At 40.2% G+C, this 19,779-nt stretch overlaps 1 protein-coding gene across 5 annotated transcripts in view; it reads right to left on the reverse strand.

The window, feature by feature from the left end:
• LOC114665494 (zinc finger protein 239-like) overlaps positions 1 to 19,779 on the reverse strand; it is a 541,579-nt gene that overhangs the window by 19,096 nt on the left and 502,704 nt on the right. For 3 of the 5 annotated variants that reach the window (XM_051926046.1, XM_051926045.1, XM_051926044.1), the window contains exon 2: positions 1,855 to 2,316. In XM_051926046.1, the coding sequence (XP_051782006.1) occupies positions 1,855 to 2,281 (427 nt within the window). In that variant the 5' untranslated portion in view covers positions 2,282 to 2,316. Of the gene's footprint in view, positions 1 to 1,854; positions 2,317 to 6,139; positions 6,255 to 19,779 lie in introns of those variants that run through there. The other 2 variants (XM_028820106.2, XM_051926047.1) reach the window with 2 other exon arrangements.

Consider the following 19,779-nt stretch of genomic DNA (forward strand, 5'->3'; position numbering starts at 1 on the left):
AAGCTTCACTCCATTATGCCTGCTGTGCTGGAAGCCATTAACTGACGTCTGATGCACTACATCTCGTTGTTGTACAGTGTGGGTGTACACACAAGACATGACATATTTTTGCCCACACAAAAAGTCAATCTGCAGCTGTGTCCAGCTCTCTTAACACAACTGGAACACTTTACTGCACTCATATTGCAAAAAGGGCACCTAGCAAGACTGAAGCTGCTTTTGTTAACTATAAGCAGTGACATTCCATTAATACACAAGTCATCCAAGATGTGGCTGACAAATGTCACGTCTCCATGGCCTCACTGAAACCAAGATTCATTTATTTTGAGACAAAGTAGCTTTGACAGATGTGACATTGCTTTACATGGTGAAGTATGTCTTGGTGAAGTAACCTGCTGAACTCTCAGTGTTTCATATGACCTGACCTATTCATTATAACAGCAATCATGTCATTACATGTGCCAGGCGACAGTGGCTTCCTGCACAGACAGTTTTGCCTTACACCTTTCCTGAACCCCAGAGCACAGAGGAGAGGTGCTGTAACTACATGTGTGATCTTTCAATCTCAGATGAAGAGCAAAGCCAGATATTCTTGAATGCATGTGATGAGATCTCAGTGCATCAGGAGGGAGGAGGCTCTATCAGCTAATGAAGTTCTGCAGGTTCATGATTGCATATGTAGGAGAAGGATTAGCAGGCTCCATAGGTGAATGTTTTCAGGGTGTCAATTAAAGGAGTGTTTACATATACATATTTAAAAAGTGACTATGATTTACAAAAAGTAAATTTTGTAGTAATGTGCATACATCTGGTTTATAAATCTGATTGTTTTCTGGGTGTACACATTTTCCGTTTCTTTTTTTTTTGCGCATATTTTCAAGCTCAATTCCGTGCAAATTTTATAAATGTCACCCCTGGTCTGGTGCGTAGGTCTTTTGAATGCCTGAATCCCCATGTCTTCATGTGTGTGTCTCCATTTCACAGTGGTTTGGAGGTAAAAGATCACTGCACACCATTGCTATCACCTCATGGTAGAATCACAGTTTAGGGCCTTTTTGCTTCTACAGGACCAGGACAGGATACCATCATCAATGTAGAACTGAATTAAAAATTGTTAGAAAGACATCTGATAGGAGATGTCATGATAGTGAAAGCTTGAGAGCAGTTAGGTAATGAAAAAGGCAATCAGCTGAAACAAAAGAAGAAATCTACAAGAGAAAGGCTTAAACAGAAGAAAGCTGGTGTTCTGGACCAGCCAATAAGAATGAAGAGTATAGGATTCGTTGGCTTTACCTGAAGTCAGCTGATCATTGAAGGAATCCCTGAGACATCAAGGAAATGAAAACTTTGGAAATGATGAATAGACAAGAAATTGAACCCTGAGTGGCAGCTGCAGGAAATGTTTGGTGGATGTCATTGCAGCTAAAGGGGGATCAGAACGTTTCTAAAGACAGGGGGTCACAAACTGGACTGTTCCCATGCTTAAATAATGTATGCAGGAATGACAAGGGTGTCATTGTTTGTTATTAGTTTAAGATGACTCTGTTTGTCTGTTTTAGGGACTTAATTAAAAATCAGATAACAGAGTGATGAGAAATTATTGAAGAAATAAAAGGAATTCCAAAGGGTTCAAAAACTTTTTTTTTACCAAAGACAGGCTTAGAGTGTTTTAATAATGTTACAAACAATAATGGAAAAAGTGCAGCTTCCTAAACCTTGTAAAATGTAGTGACACTGCAGTGTTTAATATAGTTTGAACGTTTGTCTAAGTTTCTTTAAAAAAAGCACAAGACAGCACTTTCAGGCCCATAACCCTGACCCTAAAATGTACACTGATTGTTATTTTTCACTTACTTGTTTTAGATGACGTCTTAGGCGGTGGTTGACCTTCCTCAGTTGTAGAAGATAAAATGTCTTCATACCCCTTTGTGTCAGACTGTAATGATTCATATTGTACACTGACAGAAGACTCCGGAGATGAAGAGTGTCTGCTATGAGAAGAGACTAACCCGGTCACTGCTCCATCTTGATCTCCGTAATGAAGGTCATCTTCCTTGACACTCTCCATACTCCTACAGTTGTCCATCTCAGTGCTGACACACTCCTCTTCATCCTCCTCTTTAATATTAACTGACCCCAGTTCACTGTCCTCTTCCTTAATGTCCAGACTCTCCTGTTTAGGGTGGACACTCTCCCACTCAGTGTCTTCCTCCTTAACATTTATGATCCTTAATTCTATGATATTCAGGTCAGCCTCACACGTCTCCTCTTTCACATCCATTTAAACGTTACAGTAAATGGCAGATTTGTCTCTCTCTGTGGGAGAAAAAAAACAGAAATCAATTCCATTAAAACTGCATCATTCAGATTTGAAGACATTTGATTTTTATAACATCCTGTTAGTTAAAGCTGATGTCAAGTCAGACAGTTCATAGCAATCAGACAGTAACTCATCACTTTTCATGTCACATTAGCTGTAAAATGAGTTTGAGAATAAAAGGAAAGTCCATTAGGGTAGAAGAAGAAGGAGGCCATCTTGCACAGTTGTGTGTCAACAGTATTCACTACTTTGATTGAACATTCAATACTGTTAGGGTCCCGGAATTTTATTAATAGTTAATGTTATGGAAGGTTTATACAAGTTAGGCCTCAGGATTATGTTAAAAAACAGGGGCATATGAAGGAGGAACTTAAAATCACTGGTCAACTTGTCTAATGTGACATTGCCTTAAGCTTGCAAAATCCAAAGCCATTATTCAAGTCACAGCCTTCATTTACATAATCCTAGCGAGATGGAGGCAGCTGGCGGTGTGTCCCTGTAAAGATGGCCGTCTAATGTGAGACACCCAATGTCTGACTTCAACTAGCCTGCGGCTCGCCAAGATAAATTTAAACAGGTTTGATTTTGTTTTTAGTCTTAGGGGCAGACTGTGTGTGCAGGAGAGCTGACAACCAGTGAAAGATTCCCTGAAGTAGAAGGCATAGAGTTAAGTGAAAAGGAATAAGAAACTGCAGGATTTGAACCTAACAAAAATAAGAGATGCTCCTCTTTTTGTCATCTCGTGTTTGAGATAACAAAAGGGCAAAAAAAATAAATAAATAAAGGGACACTGCTGTTAACCCTTTGTACACCACAGGCGTCATCAGCAGCATGCTATTGGTTGTTAGAAACAGGGCTGAGCACAACTCTGCTGAATGGTCGGCACACAATCGCTAAATGTAACAATTGTTTAAATTAATGTGGTCAGGTGATGAGATCTGCGACTGTGGTTGACATGCTCAGGGAAAAAAACGTTCTTCAAAACAACTTCATTATCAACAACTTTGAAACAAGTTTCAAGTTTATTAACTTCATCTTGTTTAATTATTCTGCACACATCACAAATATTTTAGTACTTAACACATTAATAAACTCCTATTAAACAGCAGCACCTCCAAGTATTGTGAGAATGGCATGGTGGAGGCCTTGTGTGCCTCAGTCTTTCTTAACGCTCCATTTGTGCTTCTGACGGACCAATTTGCTAAGGATAACCCTAAAAGGGGGGGGCAGAGTAAAAGCGGCTCATTATTGACCTTCATGAATATTCTAATTAAATGAAAGTGGGTCTTGGACAGAAGAGGGATGGCAGTCCCGACAGTTCACCTAAGAGTGGCACGGGGTCACCACACAGCCTGGTTGGGTATGTATGATAAAGTCACATGTATAAGTAGCCAAATGAATCTTAACTTCCACCTCACCACCATGGTCCAGAGCAAAACAAACAAAAATAGAAGTTATTGGGGTACAGGAAGAAAACCAGAGTACCTGTACAGGGCAGGAGCCAGCTATAGACCACCATAGGGTACACTCACATTCAAGTCCACAGCCACACCAAGACAAGTTAGATTTGCCAGGCCACTAAACCTGAGCATCTTTTTATAAGTGGAGAAAATAAGAATAAAAGAGCAGACATGGAAACTGCATAGAGACTTAAAAAAACAGGCTGAGATTCAAATTCATTCTGACAGAACTATAAGGCAGTAACACAAACCATAAATCTCCATTATTTATCCAATGCTCACTAACAGACACTACTGAAACATAGAAGTCTGTTATATTTGATACTGGTTAAATGGGAAAAAGACACACAATGAAGTGTCCATTCAAGCAATGCATGTAAATGTCTGCTGTCTGCATTGGATTAAGCAGGTTTGAGGCCGTGTGTGTAAATACAGATACTGATTGGCAACGTTTACCAGTTAAGAATATATAATTTATACTCTTAAAGCCGAATTACTTCATGGCAGCACTGCTGTTTTCTCTCATTATATCTTAGTACTAGCCAACCCACGGCGTACCATATGCCGCATAATTATGTATTGATGGGTGAACACTTGCTGAACGACACAGTTGTCCAAATGGGGTGGGTTTGAGGATACCACTGTGAGTGAATGAAAAGATGGACCTCTGGAGAGAGCAACATACAATTGTCCGTGACTGAAAGCGGGGTCGTCTGTGACGATGGAGGCCACGCTGGTGAAAGATACTTCGTCGGTAGGGATAAGTTTCAGCACTTGCTCATTAAGGTGTAGTGAGTCTTCGTTGTTGACGCTTAATATAGCTTGCGTACCGTGTTGTTCCGCAGTCACAGTTGAGAAACACTTTTTTAATGTCTTTTAAGCACAGGGAAAAAAATGAACATGTGAAACATCCGTAATGTAATAAGCCACCAAGAAAAGTAACATTGTAATAATGCACACTACGACCCGGTTGCTGTAAACAGAAGTGAAAATAAAATTGAGCCCGGTGTATTCTTTAACTACCTTGTAGCGCAGTGGTAGTGTTGCTGCTTTGCAGTAAGGAGACTGTGGAAGATTTTGGGTTCGCTTCCCGGTTCCTCCCTGTGTGGATTGCGCTTTGAATACTGAAAACACCGGTATATCAATGTAATGAAGTATTATTCTTATGCGTCCAGCGCTCTATCTCGCGCCTGTGTGTGTCGCTCGCTCGCTGCACGTGTTCCTGCAGGCATACGCCGCATAATTACTTATAGGCTCACCTGCCTTTTAAGGCGACCGACTTTTAAGTAGACAACTTCTTAAGGCAATTCAATATGTAGATCAATTTGATATTTTATACAGTGAAAAATAAAATTCATGTACCACAACTCATTAACTTGGTTACATTGAATCTGAGCCGCATTACTTTAATACTCGTAGTTTCTGTTATTTTTGCGACGAAATTAAAATTTTTGTTCTATATAATTTCGAAAACTTCCTTGAATACTATATTCGGTGTGAAAACTTTATTAGTGCCTTTTATCAGTTTTCCCTGTTGTGGAGTGTCCACTACATGGACAACTACGTCCTCAGAGCGCTTTGCTCTTGAAAATGTCGTGTCGCAAAAGTCAATGAATGACTGCTAATAAAGTGACCAAGTTACAAGAAGTAAGGCAAGACAAAATTTCTTTGTATACAAATCTAAAAATAGCCTACCTAATCTCCAAGAACGCACACAAAAGCAAGGGAACGATGGGAGCACCAGAACTCTACTCACATCGCGTCGCTTCGTACCGAAAGCAGCAAGTATTAAGTGTGTGATAAGCGGAATACCGCTACGCTTTGCTCTCACGGGACGGAAGGACAATCCCGACCGCTTTTATATAGTGTATAATAATAAAATAATGATTTGTTCTCTGCTCGTATTCTCTAAGACTCTTCTCCACGGTCATGGACTCCAGTTAGTTTTCCACTTTTACTAATCTGACTCCTCACTATTCTTTTAATTGCCGGACAGTCACCAACTCCGCGACTGTCTTTGAACTGGACACCGCGGAGGGACAAAAGAGAAACAAAGGCAGAAATCAAAGCGCCGCACGTGTGGAATGGCCGCCTCCTCAATATCTGCAAATCGACGCCAGTGATGTGACAGGGTTCTACGAATTAAAATTTGGGACTCAGCCACGTGAAGTGAACCGCAGATACCAATGAACAGAAACATCGCGCGAGTGACCACATGAGGATTCACTCCAGCAAAGTTCGGCGGGGGGGCTAAAGAACACGAACTCGCCACTCACTCAAGTCGCGCGCGGCGATTGCAATGGAGCGAATGGAAACTCACACATCCATAAAGTGCATCCCCAAAACCCAGAACACTTACTGTCTGCCTCTTGACGATAGAATTCTTACTGAACTCGTTCACACTTCTGTCTTACTCAGCTACACAAAGCGAGACAGTGGCAGCGTGCCTACAGTAGCTGTCGCGTTGGATGACGTCATCCTACAGCCGACATAGGGTCATATGACAGTATAGCGAGACTGCGCAGTGTCTGGAGAGAGGATATGTCGTAGGCTTTCAATACGCCTGCGCGCGCAAATCTGGTAGGCACGCAGATCGGGTAGTGACAGGATAGGTGGCTCAGTGTCCGGCGGCCTTATGGGAGACTCTTAAACCAACAGACTCAACGGAGGAGCTGCGTTTGTTTGGGATTGCTACAGAGCCGTTTGATTTTCTGATCATGGAGTGAGGTTTTTTTTAATTAGCGTAAGATCCTCAGTATTTCTTTTTTTCCTTCGCTTGTGATGTTTTTATTAATAGCTCTTGTAAAATGTAGTACACATTCTTGGCGTCTTTTTTGATACAATAATAATAATAACTAGCCGACGCCTGCCGTAGCATACGACGGTGTAAGAATAGGAACGGAAAACGGTGAGAAAGGAATTCAGAAATCAAGAAGAAATAAATACTTATTGAAAGACACAGTGTGCATGTAGAATTTCCGGCCAAGCAGGATGACATGTGAAAGTGCTAAATTAATCAGGCTTTCCGAATTTACGTACTATGGCCATGGCATCCTGGTAGTTTTGTTGCATGTATCTTGGACTTCCTGGAAATGTGGACGGTAATATGATCATTTTGCCTACACGTAGGTCGACGTTGTTATTTCCAGCGTTTGCTTGCAGTGTTTGCAGTACAAAGTCTTATAGTCCTTTGTATTGTTCCACGCGCAGATCTTGTACATGTAATCTGAGATAGTTGAGACGCACGCCCTCTGTTTTAACATACGCATCTACGACGTACTGTTGGAATAGTTTGCCGCTGGAGTGCAAAATACTAAATGTATTCCTCATTGCTAATCTGTACGCGCAAAATTGTCATTGAGTAAGTCTTATTCGCTTGGCGGTTCTTTTATCGGGAACATGTTGTAAATCTTTGTGCCAGCTAATGGCTCCGTAAGGGAGTAAAAGTGGGTAAACCATAGGATCGCAATTCATATTGAGCGTGGAAATCTGTTTACAGGAGTTGCCTATGGGATAGATGCGATTCGCCATCTTCTGCAACATCGGTGTGACATGTCGGGGCATTGTATCGTCGCAAATCTTGCATAGGGGTTTCCTTGAAAACCATTCATACAGATGCTGTTGGATTGGACTGAGCGATTTCATGCATGTGTTTGCATGATTTAGCGAAGGGGTTGATGGTTCTGAGCATGGAATCTAGCTGGAGAAGTAAATTTTCGCTGCATGCAGAGTTTGCTTTATTTTGTAATCGTACTTCAGTAGCTTGCGCTGTGTCAAAAACATACAACTGTCCATATCCTGGAGAGGTAGAAGTGTTAGCGTATAGTGGAAAGATTTGATGATAAATTTGCCCGTGTATTTTAAAAGAGTATGGTCCGTGGCCAGGATGTTGAGTTATCTGTGCACCCATGGAAGCAAACGCTAGAGAAGAGTTGTATTCTCGAATGTGTTCACGATCATTTTTAGCTTCTGACGTTTGCTGTGTAAGAAGCTGTTGTAAAGACACAGATGGCTCCTGCAAAGGTGGTAAAGCTACTTTACCGTCGTGGCAGCACCTCGAGTATTGGTGGATGTATTATGCTCAGCAGGCCAGTATAGTGCATGACATGGAAGAGGACAGATAGGAATCGAGAAATGCCGTGTGGGCAGGACCGGTTTTGAAGTTGAAGCAGGACGAACCAGAAGAGAAATATATATAAGAGATGGTAATAATAGTAATAGTTTTTTTTCATAGTAAGAAACGTCCATCCCTCCAGGATAAGTATAGGTCTCCCCTCTCTTCCTTCTCTGTACTCTGCTATCTTCAAAGTATTTATTAACTGCATACTCTGAAGGAAATTCTCACCACCTTCTTCTACCACCTCAGTAGTGGTGACTCACAGATCTCCTCTCATTTCTCTCTTACAGTCCACTGCTTTCAGCCGAGATCTTCAGTTGCATCCCTGCAATCTCTATCTGAATGAATGATCAACACCTTAAAGTGAGGATCTGATTAAAGACTTCGTAATCAGAAAAAAGTAAGAGAACACTTTTCAAATATACTGTAAAGTGGAAGCATACAAAAAACATTATTTTCCATCTTACTGTAAGTTTTCTTTCATTTTGAAAAATAACATTTTATTTTACAGTTTATTATTGTTTATATTTTGAATTAGATTTATATGGGGCCACCAAAATCTTTTAAGTTCTTGAATCCAGCAACATCCCTGTATTATTTTTTTTTTTACAGGCGGGCGGGCCGTCAGGGCCTGCAAGGCCTTCTCTGCTGGCCTAAAAAAATATCTGAATCACAAACTGATGTTAATTTTATTTTGTCCATGAATACTTATTAAATAATTCCAAATAGTCTGTCCGCTTCCTTTCATAGCTTTTCTGATGGCTGTGCTGCTTCCAGACATGTACAGTGGAACCTCGGTTCACGAATGTCTCGGTACACGTACAACTCGGTTTACGACCAAAAAGTTCGCCAAACTTTGCCTCGGTTCACAACCACACACTCGGTATACGAACAAGCCAGGTTCCCTTTCGGTTTGTTCATGTTCAGTCTCTCCCTGTGCGTTTCCTGTGCAGCGAGCAAGAGAGAGAGCGAGAGAGTGTGACACACACGCGCACACACACACAGCGTGAGAGAGGCGTGTGCACACACAAACTGTGAGCTGCAAAGCTGATCGCACCCCCAGAGAATACAGACGCCCCTGGGAAACCCCTAAGAAACATGGACAGACCATCTTCACATTCCTCCTTTCCCTTCTGGCCGGCTCTGTCGCGTAATATGCCTCTCGAGCGGTGCTACACCTTCTTAAAAAGCCTGCACGGGCTTCTTTCAGTTTGTTAAATTGGTTGCTTGCTACTCTTTCTTTCTCTCTCAGACAATCTGTGCTCCTGGCGGAGCTGTCATCTCTGACTTGTCATGGAGCACGTTTAAACTGTTGAAAAGAGACAAATGTTTGTTTGCAGTGCTTTGAATAAAGTTCCTTTTTTTCTACAACCTCCTGTGTCTCTGTGCAAATCTGTGACCCAAGCGTGACAACACACACAGGCGCTCCAGGTTCGCAAAAGAGAGACGCACGCACACACACACACAGGTGGGGGAGAGAGCGAGCGAGGGACGCATAAGGTAGAGAAGGCTTGTTTTTGTTTTCAGTTCTATTTACAGTGATCGGTTCGTAGCCTGCATTGTTGCAATGTTACTTTTCTTGATGGTTTATTAAATTACGGATTTTTCAAATGTTCATTTTTTCCCCTGTGCTTAAAGCTCATTAAAAAAGTATTTTTAGCGAGCGGTTCCTAGCACTATAGCGCGGGCTATTGCAGTGTTAGTTTTCTCTGTTGTTCAAGGTTTTCTCAGTGTTATTCAATGTTTTTACATTTAGTTTACTATTACGCTGTGCATTCTATGGTATAGTTAACTATATTTGTGCTTAAAAACTAAAATATATATATATATATTTACATATAGCTCGTAAGGTCTGGAACGGATTAATTGTATTTACATACAATCCTATGGGAGAAATTGCTTCTGTTCACGACCAACTCGGTTTACGACCAGAGTTTTGGAACGAATTATGGTCGTGAACCGAGGTTCCACTGTATTTTCGTATTAAAGCATTTAACCAATCACATTTCAGCCATCATTTGTTGCCAGGCCGGGTCAAAGTCAAAGAAGTCTGCCAGGGAGTAGCATCCACTTGCAGAGCCACAGCACCATACGTCACCGCAGCAATATCTATTTGTGTAGACCCGCAGTTTTAGACCCCGGAAGTGGCATCACCTTCGTTTCAGGACTGGCTTCGTAAAATTACTTTTGGAAGGTTTCGGCAGGTCTCGGCAAAGCCCAGAAAGTAACGTCGGGTCAAAGACTCGTTTAGAAACCAAATAATACGCATCATTGTGAAGTTCAGAGGGTTTCTGCCATCACGTCGTGTCACACATCAAATTAAACAATACAGATCGTTTCTGTGAAATACACTATTAACATTTACATTGTGTTCTGGGGCCTCATGTATAACGCTGTGCGTAGAACTCACACTATAACATGGCGTAAGCACAAAAGCGGGATTGTGCGTATGCACAGAAAAATCCAGATGCAGGAATCTCTGCGCACGCATACTTTCACGTTCTTCCACTACATAAATCCCGATTTGCGTGAAAAGTAACGCACGTGCACGCGCCTTCTGTCCCGCCCCAACTCCTCCCAGAATTACGCCTCTTTGAATATGCAAATCAATATAAATAGCCTTCTGTGAAAAGACAATGGGAAAAGCACAGGGGAAAATATAAGAATTTCAGCGAATACCAAGTGGAGGCAAAGGAAAAACGTACTATTTGTTGGTTTAAACAGTGGTATAATCAACAAAAGGAAGCTGATCGAGTGACAGACTGTCGGAGAAACTCGAAAGATCAAATTCACAAAGTCGCACAGTGCCCGAAATAAAAAAAAAGTCACATATCAAAGTCGCTGTGAAAAGGCGAGTTGTAGCCCACCGTCTGAGTGTCATATGAAAGCTTATTAGGGTACAGACAAAAAAAAAATAGGCACACAGTGGGGAAAAAAGCACGAAATGTCAACTTTAATCTCGAAATTTCCACTTTAATCACGTAGTTTATTTTGCCATTAAAGTAGAACATCATAAACTTCATCTTAAAATCGTTTATTTTACTAGTTTCTCAAGTAGCATGTTAAATGCTTTTTTCTGTGTTTGATCTTCTATGTGCTCTATGTGTGTGAATCACCACGTGCTTCCGTTCTTTGTCTTTCTCCGACAGGACACAGAATCCATTACATTCGAGATATTACAGCTCTCTGAATAATTAAAATACTGAGATGTATACGTGATATCATTTTCATGATGATAGGAATGAAAGCATGTTATTAAACATGGGAACACGGTGGCGCAGTGATTGTTCATATCTCACGCAAGAGGCTTGCTGCACCATGTGTGACCTTTGATGAAATAATTTATTACAGAAGTACTGTCTCTTTCAAATGTACTAACCTCCAATTCCTGTCCATACTTTTCTTTCTCCAATCGCCACACAATCAGCTCTGTAATAGACGTTAAGCCATTTGTAAGCTTAGAACACCGATTCTTCAAAACTTTTAAGGAACATTGAAATATCTTCGTAGTACATGTTTAATTATTCTATTTGTCTATCCTTCCAGTGTCGCGTCAGCACCAGCAAGAATACAGCGCAAGGCAGGAGCTATCCTTGAACTAGCTATACGCTGCGGCACCGTGTCCTCACATGTTTAATTATTAGCAATACAGATTATTTAAATGAAGTTAAAGTTTTATCTGTATACTATAAGCAACATATTTTGCTGCATTTCATCTTAAAAATGATATTGTCATCATACGCGCTTTATAAAGTAGCGCAGGTTGTGCAATATTATAACTGTAGTGCAAGTTTACAGTGAGGTGATTGAGTGCGTTTATAGTTCTTGGGATGAAACTGTTTCTGAAACGCGAGGTCCGTACAGGAAAGGGTTTGACGCTTTTTGCCGTGGTTGAGGTAGTGTGTACTTGAAACTGTATACCGATAATTCTCTTTCCGATTAGCTGCTGCTGTGATTCACACTCAGATACAGTGATATAAATACTCCGAGTGGTGCAGTGAGAGTAATATGGAAAAAGATGATCCGCAGTGGCAACCCTTAACGGGAACAGCAAAAAGAAGAACAAGATGCAGTAAGCGTAACAACGCTAAAGCAGTTCTGCTATTTGGAATACTATGGCTATTCCCGGGCCCATTATATTGCAGCAGGTTAATTACAATCAGATGCATTACACTAATAAACAATATGCAGGTAATTTCAGTGTATTTATAAAGCCACGTCAGGAATGTGGAGCTAAGAAAGAAAGGATGAGCACACAGGAACAGTAGTTTGACCATTCTGTGGACCATTATATTGTTACAGGTTAATTACAATCAGATGCATTAAATTTATGAACGATATGCGGTTAATTTCAGTGTATTTGATAAAGCCACCGCCGTGGATGTGGATCTAAGAAAGGGTAACCACACAGGAACAGTAGCACTGCTTTGACGCTGGGTGCCGCCAGTCTGCAAAACCGGGCGGATAAATTGCGTACGCCAAGGAATGAGTTACCGTGGAAATGTGCGTGGCTTTACGCCAAGTTTAGGTTTTATACATCACGATTTGAGCGTGGAAAGGTTCGTACGCAACATTTCTGTGCGTACGCACCGTTTATACATGAGGCCCCTGGTCTGTGGGAACCATTTAATATGTCGACAAAATTAAAATCATCAAGATCTGTGTTAATTGAAAATAGTTTTTCGTTTACATTCATGAAACGAACTATACAATATAATTATAATGTTTACACCACATTAGAGTTTAGAAAAATGTTAATAATAAAAGTGATTACGTTTTTTAAAATTTACTATGCATGTGTGCAATATTGTTCTAAACCAATTTAGAATAAACATTTAAGCCAATCTAATATTTTTAAACATGTATGTGAAGAAAACGGCAATACATATTCTACACTGAATTATGCAGTATATTAATTGCCTTATATAGAACTGCTCTAGTTTTTGTCACTTATTATTATAAACAATGGGCCATCAAAAAAAAAAAAAAAAATACTAATTAGAACACAATTTACAGTATTTATACAGGACCCTGCCCAAAATTCAAAAAGAACCACAGGACCAATATAACATTGGCTACAAATAATATCTTCACTAAATAAAGATAAATATAGGATATACAAAACATTCAAATAGAATAAAAGACAATAATGCAGACTAAAATACAACATTTAATATTACAAAAAAATCTTGAGCAAATAACATAAATTGTGATAAAAATTCAAACCCTGAGTACCTGAACAGATAGAGGGGGTAAACTAAAAGGAGGGGCAGAATGTCAGGTCTGTTTAATGTCCTCCTAAACAAATGAGTTAAAACAAATGAATGGAGTCAGCTGATGTCATTAATTTCAGGAGGTCAGTTCACAGTCAGGGCGCTATATACAGCTGAAGGCCCTGCTTCACCCATGGAGTGCAGGTTAGTGGGGGGCACAGAATGAGAGGACCTTAGTGGGCAGGTCAATAATAGAATTTGATATTCAGTCATGTAAGACATAGGGAGCAGTGAAGGTGCAGCAGGATGGCTGGGATGTGCTCGCTGTTGTTGGTTCGTGTCAGGACTCTTGCAGTTGAGTTTTGAATCAACTGGAGCTGTGATATAAGATTATATTATTATAAAATTAAGATAATTATTATACAGTAATCCCTCCTCCATCGCGGGGGTTGCGTTCCAGAGCCACCCGCGAAATAGGAAAATCCGCGAAGTAGAAACCATATGTTTATATGGTTATTTTTAGAATGTCATGCTTGGGTCACAGATTTGCGCAGAAACACAGGAGGTTGTAGAGAGACAGGAACGTTATTCAAACACTGCAAACAAACATTTGTCTCTTTTTCAAAAGTTTAAACTGTGCTCCATAACAAGATAGAGATGACAGTTCAGTCTCACAATTAAAAGAATGCAAACATATCTTCCTTTTCAAAGGAGTGCAAAGCAAGCAGTCAAAAAAAAAATCAATAGGGCTTTTTGGCTTTTAAGTATGCGAAGCACCGCCGGTACAAAGCTGTTGAAGGCGACAGCTCACACCCCCTCTGTCAGGAGCAGGAAGAGAGAGAGAGAGAGAGCCACAGAAAAACAAAGTCAAAAATCAATACGTGCCCTTTGAGCTTTTAAGTATGCGAAGCTCCGTGCAGCATGTCCTTCAGGAAGCAGCTGCACACAGCCCCCCTGCTCACACCCCCCTACGTCAGCGCGAGAGAGAGAGAGAGAAAGTAAGTTGGGTAGCTTCTCAGCCATCTGCCAATAGCGTCCCTTGTATGAAATCAACTGGGCAAACCAACTGAGGAAGCATGTACCAGAAATTAAAAGACCCATTGTCCGCAGAAACCCGCGAAGCAGCGAAAAATCCGCGATATATATTTAAATATGCTTACATATAAAATCCGCGATGGAGTGAAGCCGCGAAAGGCGAAGCGCGATATAGCGAGGGATCACTGTATTATAAATTAAGGCGTGAGGGTTGCCCTGGACATGACATAAGCTACATAAAGTCTGACAATGGGTCCAAGGATTTCATTCCGATACCTAATGGCAGTCAAGGTGTCGTTGTCTAGCTGTAGAGGTCTGTGCGTCCCTCCATGGATACGCCTCCCCAGACCATCACTGACCCACGACCAAACAGGTCATGCTGAATGATGTTACAGGCAGCATAACATTCTCCATGGCTTCTCCAGACCATTTCACGTCTGTCACATGTGCTTAGGGTGAACCTGCTCTCATCAGTGAAAAGCACAGGGTGCCCACCAGTGGTAGACCTGCCAATGTAATTTTAATGTAATATTGTGGTTTTATAAGTCACTATACACATTACTGAAATACACTCAATGATAGTTTTGGATATCCTCTCACACTTCACAGATGCAGTAGTTTACAAACATCGTATTTTAATTTTTCTTTGAGAAGCATGAAAAATAATTGAGTTGAATCTCATCTTACTACATTTTTGCTACGTATGTACTATTGAGGGACTTTTTTTTTAAATCAGATGGTTATTTTAACAAACAATGTATAAAAAATAAAAAATAACCTGTTTACTCTTTACTCTCTGATCACATTCTATTTGTTTATCAAGCAGAACTGAATATTTTAATTTTCTACACAATACTGTAATAACTGTGCAGTTCACACAATGAGACACACAAACACACTCACTATACACACACACACTACTGGTGCAGTAATTGGTTCCCCTGTGGATTGGACTGTTGAATCAACACAATGGCTGTGCATGCTGAGGTCTTTGGCACATGTCATCCCAGTAGCATGTGAGGTGTCACCAGTGGTTTACCCTGCTCCTCAAGAAGGCTCTGTCTCCTTCTCCCAGTTCCAGTCTCGGTTCAAGCTTGTTGAGTTGACAAAAGTATTTTTTTCCCCAGAGATGTTCAATATGTTGAAAAAATTGCGTGTGGCCAGCATCCAGCGTAATGTTTTGTCTAAATTCTCCACTCCTCTTTTTGTAGCATTATAGTCCATTATCATTCCTGGCCATGGCATCTCCTATCCCAGTGTAGATCACATTGTTCACCAAGGATGTGTCATTTGTTTAGACAAAACTTTAATGTCTTCACTGGCCTATTCTGTGTGGCCAGCAGTTGAGATGGGAGTTCTGGCTTATTTTTCCTTATTGTGCTAAGCATTGTTACCTTCCTCTTGAGGAGCTGTTGTCCCAGTTTGTGTAAAAGTTATTGCAAATGGCGTTGTGGCCATGCAGCTTATGTCATGTCCAGGGTAACCCTCATGCCTTAATTTCTCACAGCAGTTCCAGCAGTTCCTTTGTTAATGAAATGACATCCTCTGCTCTTCTGTATCTCTGTGCTTCCCCTTGAGAAAGTTATTCATAGCTTTGGACTGGCTTATCATTTTTATGCAGATGATGCTTAGATCCATTTCAATGTTAAAAGTGACACTTCATCACAGCTTTCTCAGCTCACAACTTGCCTCAGTTAAATTAAAGTAAAATTAAAACCCGAACAGAGCAAAACTCTTTAAAATGAAATTGCAACATAACTGAACTCCTGCAATGTGGCACTAAAGTGCAACTTAAGAAAACAAGCTCCTCTTCAACCATTCTTGGTGATGATCTCATCAGACCTTCTTTTACTGCAAAGAATCTCAGTGTCACTTTGATTCCTCCTTTTCTTATTTCACCCATGTAAACCATATTAAGAAACTTTCTTACTTCCACCTGTGTCACATTTCTTATGTTTGCTCCTTCCTCTCCTTTTCTAATGCTGAGAAGCTTGTCCCTGTTTTATCACATCCTGCATTGATTATTGTAAGTCACTACTACTTCACTGCTCCCTGTGTCTTACAGGACTGAATATCAACTTCTGTTATTGACCTGCCCACTTACTGTAGGTCCTCTCATTCTGTGCCCCACATTAACCTGCAATCTGTAGGTGACAGCAGGGCCTTCAGCTGTATATAGCGCCCTGACTGTGGAATGACCTTTCAAAATTAGACATCAGCTGACTCCATTCATTTGTTTTAACTCATTTGTTTAGCAGGACATTAAACAGACCTGACATTCTGCCCCTTCTTTCAGTTTACCACTCTGTCTGTCCAGGTACTCAGGGTTTGAATTTTTATCACAATTTATGTTTTATTTGCTCAAGATTTATTTATAGTATTATATGTTGTATTTTAGTCTTCATTATTGTCTTTTATTCTATTTGAATGTTTTGTATATCCTGTATTTATCTTTATTTAGTGAAGATATCATTTGTAACCAATGTTATATAGGTCCTGTTGTTCTTTTTGAATTTTGGGCAGGGTGCTATATAAATAAATTGTGTTCTTGTTAGTATTTTTATTTTTTTCTTTTGATGGCCCATTGTTTATAATAATAAGTGACAAAAACTAGAACAGTTCTATATAAGGCAATTAATGTATTGCAGAATTCAGTATAGAATATGTATTGCTGTCTTTTTCACATACATGTTTAAAAATATTAGATTGGCTTAAATGTTTATTCTAAATTAGTTTAGAACAATATTGCACACATGCATAGTACATTTTAAAAAATGTAATCACTTTTATTATTAACATTTTACTAAACTCTAACGTGGTGTAAACATTATAATTATATTGTATAGTTCGTTTCATGAATGTAAACGAAAAACTATTTTCAATTAACACAGATCTTGATGATTTTAATTTTGTCGACATGTTAAATGGTTCCCACAGACCCGAACACAACGTAAATGTTATTAGTGTATTTCACACAAACGATCCGTATTGTTTAGTTTGATGTATGACACGACGTGATGGCAGAAACTCTCTGAACTTCACAATGATGCGTATTATTTGGTTTCTAAACGGGTCTTTCACCCAACGTTACTTTCCGGGCTTTGCCGAGACCTGCCAAAACCTTCCAAAAGTAATTTTATGAAGTCAGTCCTGAAACGACGGAGACGTCACTTCCGGGTCTGTAACTGCGGGTCTGAAACTGCGGTAACGTATGGTGCTGTGGCTCTGCAGGTGGATAGTATTGCTGCCAGGAGGCCTTCACAATCCGTTCTAAAGGTCCTCTAACACAAAATAGATGTTGATTAAGCCGTTGCTTCCACCAGTCAGATTTTGAGTTGGTTTCACTAGGGCCCTCTAGCAGGCGTACGGCAACGTCACCGTATTCAGACCCACTGATTGGATAGGATGGTGTAATGTAAAAATCTGAACGAGAGCATCATGGGGCAGCTGTACACATTGGTATGTTTGGCAGGGAGCATTCCGGTGTCCACTGCTTCTGTCGAGCGGACATTTTCAGCCCTAAAGCGAGTTAAAACTTATGCCAGAAATACGACAGGGCAGGTTCGACTTTCAGCATTAGCTTCGATGGCGATAGAAAGGGACTTTGTGATGGAACTGAAGCGTACGGATAATCTGTATGACAGAGTAATTGAACTGTTTTGAGGAAAGAGAGGAGGATTGATTTTGTTTACAAATAATCCGAATTTTTGGTGAGTAAAAATGTTGTGATTTTCCTAAATAATACTGCAAGTTTATGAGTTATTATTGATGTTTTTTATGTGTGTCGCGGGCTGTAGCTGCAGTAGAAAGGAACTTGTTCACCCCTGGTTTGTCTATTCAATAAAGGCATTTATTGTGGCTATAGGAGTTATATATCTGGGATGCAACGTCTCTTTATACTGTATTTCTGCATATTAAGATGGTTTTTATTACCATAAATTAGTTTTTGAGGGGCGGGTTGATTCAGATGGAGCACTACTGAAGGACTAGGTGTGAAATGCACGGTCCGCCACTGATTTTTTTAATCCTTTCTTAGGTGTAAATTTGCTTTGTTGTATAAAAATTAGGAAAGTAATCTGCTTAACCCAGCCGTGAAGACACAGCCTATGATGTGTATTTCCATAATATTCTCATTATGGTCAACTAATGTGGAACTGAACTGAAAATACAGCACTGTGAGCGGTGGATCGGTACGTTCAGTTCAGATCGGGCCGTGCTGTAAAGTGGAGTTTATTTTATTTTCTTCATTAAGCACATGTGCAGTGCGTCACATCAGCTCAGATATGATATCACACACTCCATAAATTATTAACGCTTGTGTAAAACAGATTGGTCAGCACCATAAACTGTGTAATGAAGTAGACTTTCAATAGGCATTTGTGCAGATCAGGCAGGCAGCACAGATCAGGTAGTCCAGCTGAAGGGGTCTGCGATTGAGTAGTTCACTGGACAGCCAAATGGATCGCAGTGTTTTGTCACCTGGTTTACTTGCCTTGAGTCAGATAAATCCTCCCTCAACCCTGACCTTCACCATAATGTGACTGGGTGTCATCACTGATGTATAATATAAAGCAACACCCTCCTCAATGGAGTGGAGCACTGGAGGTCTGCACTGAGTCTGTTGAAAAAGTTGAATGTAAGATTAGGATAAGAAGGATTGGCATCAAGAAATGCATTCGGTCTTTTATCGATTCGTCCTACTTTATCAAACTCTACTATTGTAGCACAAACAGACAGATCTGGGGTCTCCTACCACACACATAGTCAGCAACTTTTACAGCTAAAAGAAACCCCCCCACAAAATGGAAAAAATTGTGTGCAAAGAAGAGACTTGTATTATGATATTTTATTTTTTTGTACCAACCTCATAGCTGTATTTGTAACAATTTTGGAAACCATAAAAAAGCTCCGCTTGAAAGCATAAAGGTGCATGCATGTAGTAAATCAATTATTTGAAGGATCATATGAACAACAGCAAATAATCACAGATTTAAAAACATGTTGCCAATTGGGAAATGACTGAGTATCTGGATGTCAGGTCACAAACACCAGGCAAATGGTTCAAAGACTCCTTCAAGCACTTCATAATAATGAACAAAAACTCCAGACAAATGTGGCACATCACTGTTATAAACTCAGGCATAGTGATTCTATCGGCACGTTATCAAACATGGAGTCACTATGTTGTGAGCATGTCCAGTAATCCTAAACAGCACGGTTTGACAGACAGCATGTTACAGTAAAGCACTGGTCATAAAAAATCACAGCAAAACCTCCATTGGAGAAGTCTAGTCAAAAATAGAGAGCATATATAAAAATGAGAATAGCTACAGAAGAAGATCTGAAAAGGTGAATACGTGCCATGAACGTCGTCAACACGTGTCTTGCTATAAACAGGTTCAGTTTCCACGTCCAGCTCATGAGAACTTCACAGTAATAATGAAGCAGTCATGTCAAGCACAAATGGAAAAGAAATGAAATTAGGGAATGTGATTATCAACAACCATCTATTCAAACATTTTTGCCACTCCATACAGTTAAAGATTCCACACAGACAACCTGCTGCAGCTTTGGCAGGACGTCACACAGCACAGGAACATTAGAACAACAACAACATTTATTTATATAGCACAT

Source organism: Erpetoichthys calabaricus, chromosome 1 (assembly GCF_900747795.2).
Source record: "Erpetoichthys calabaricus chromosome 1, fErpCal1.3, whole genome shotgun sequence".
In the NCBI taxonomy this organism is placed as follows: Eukaryota; Metazoa; Chordata; class Cladistia; order Polypteriformes; family Polypteridae; genus Erpetoichthys; species Erpetoichthys calabaricus.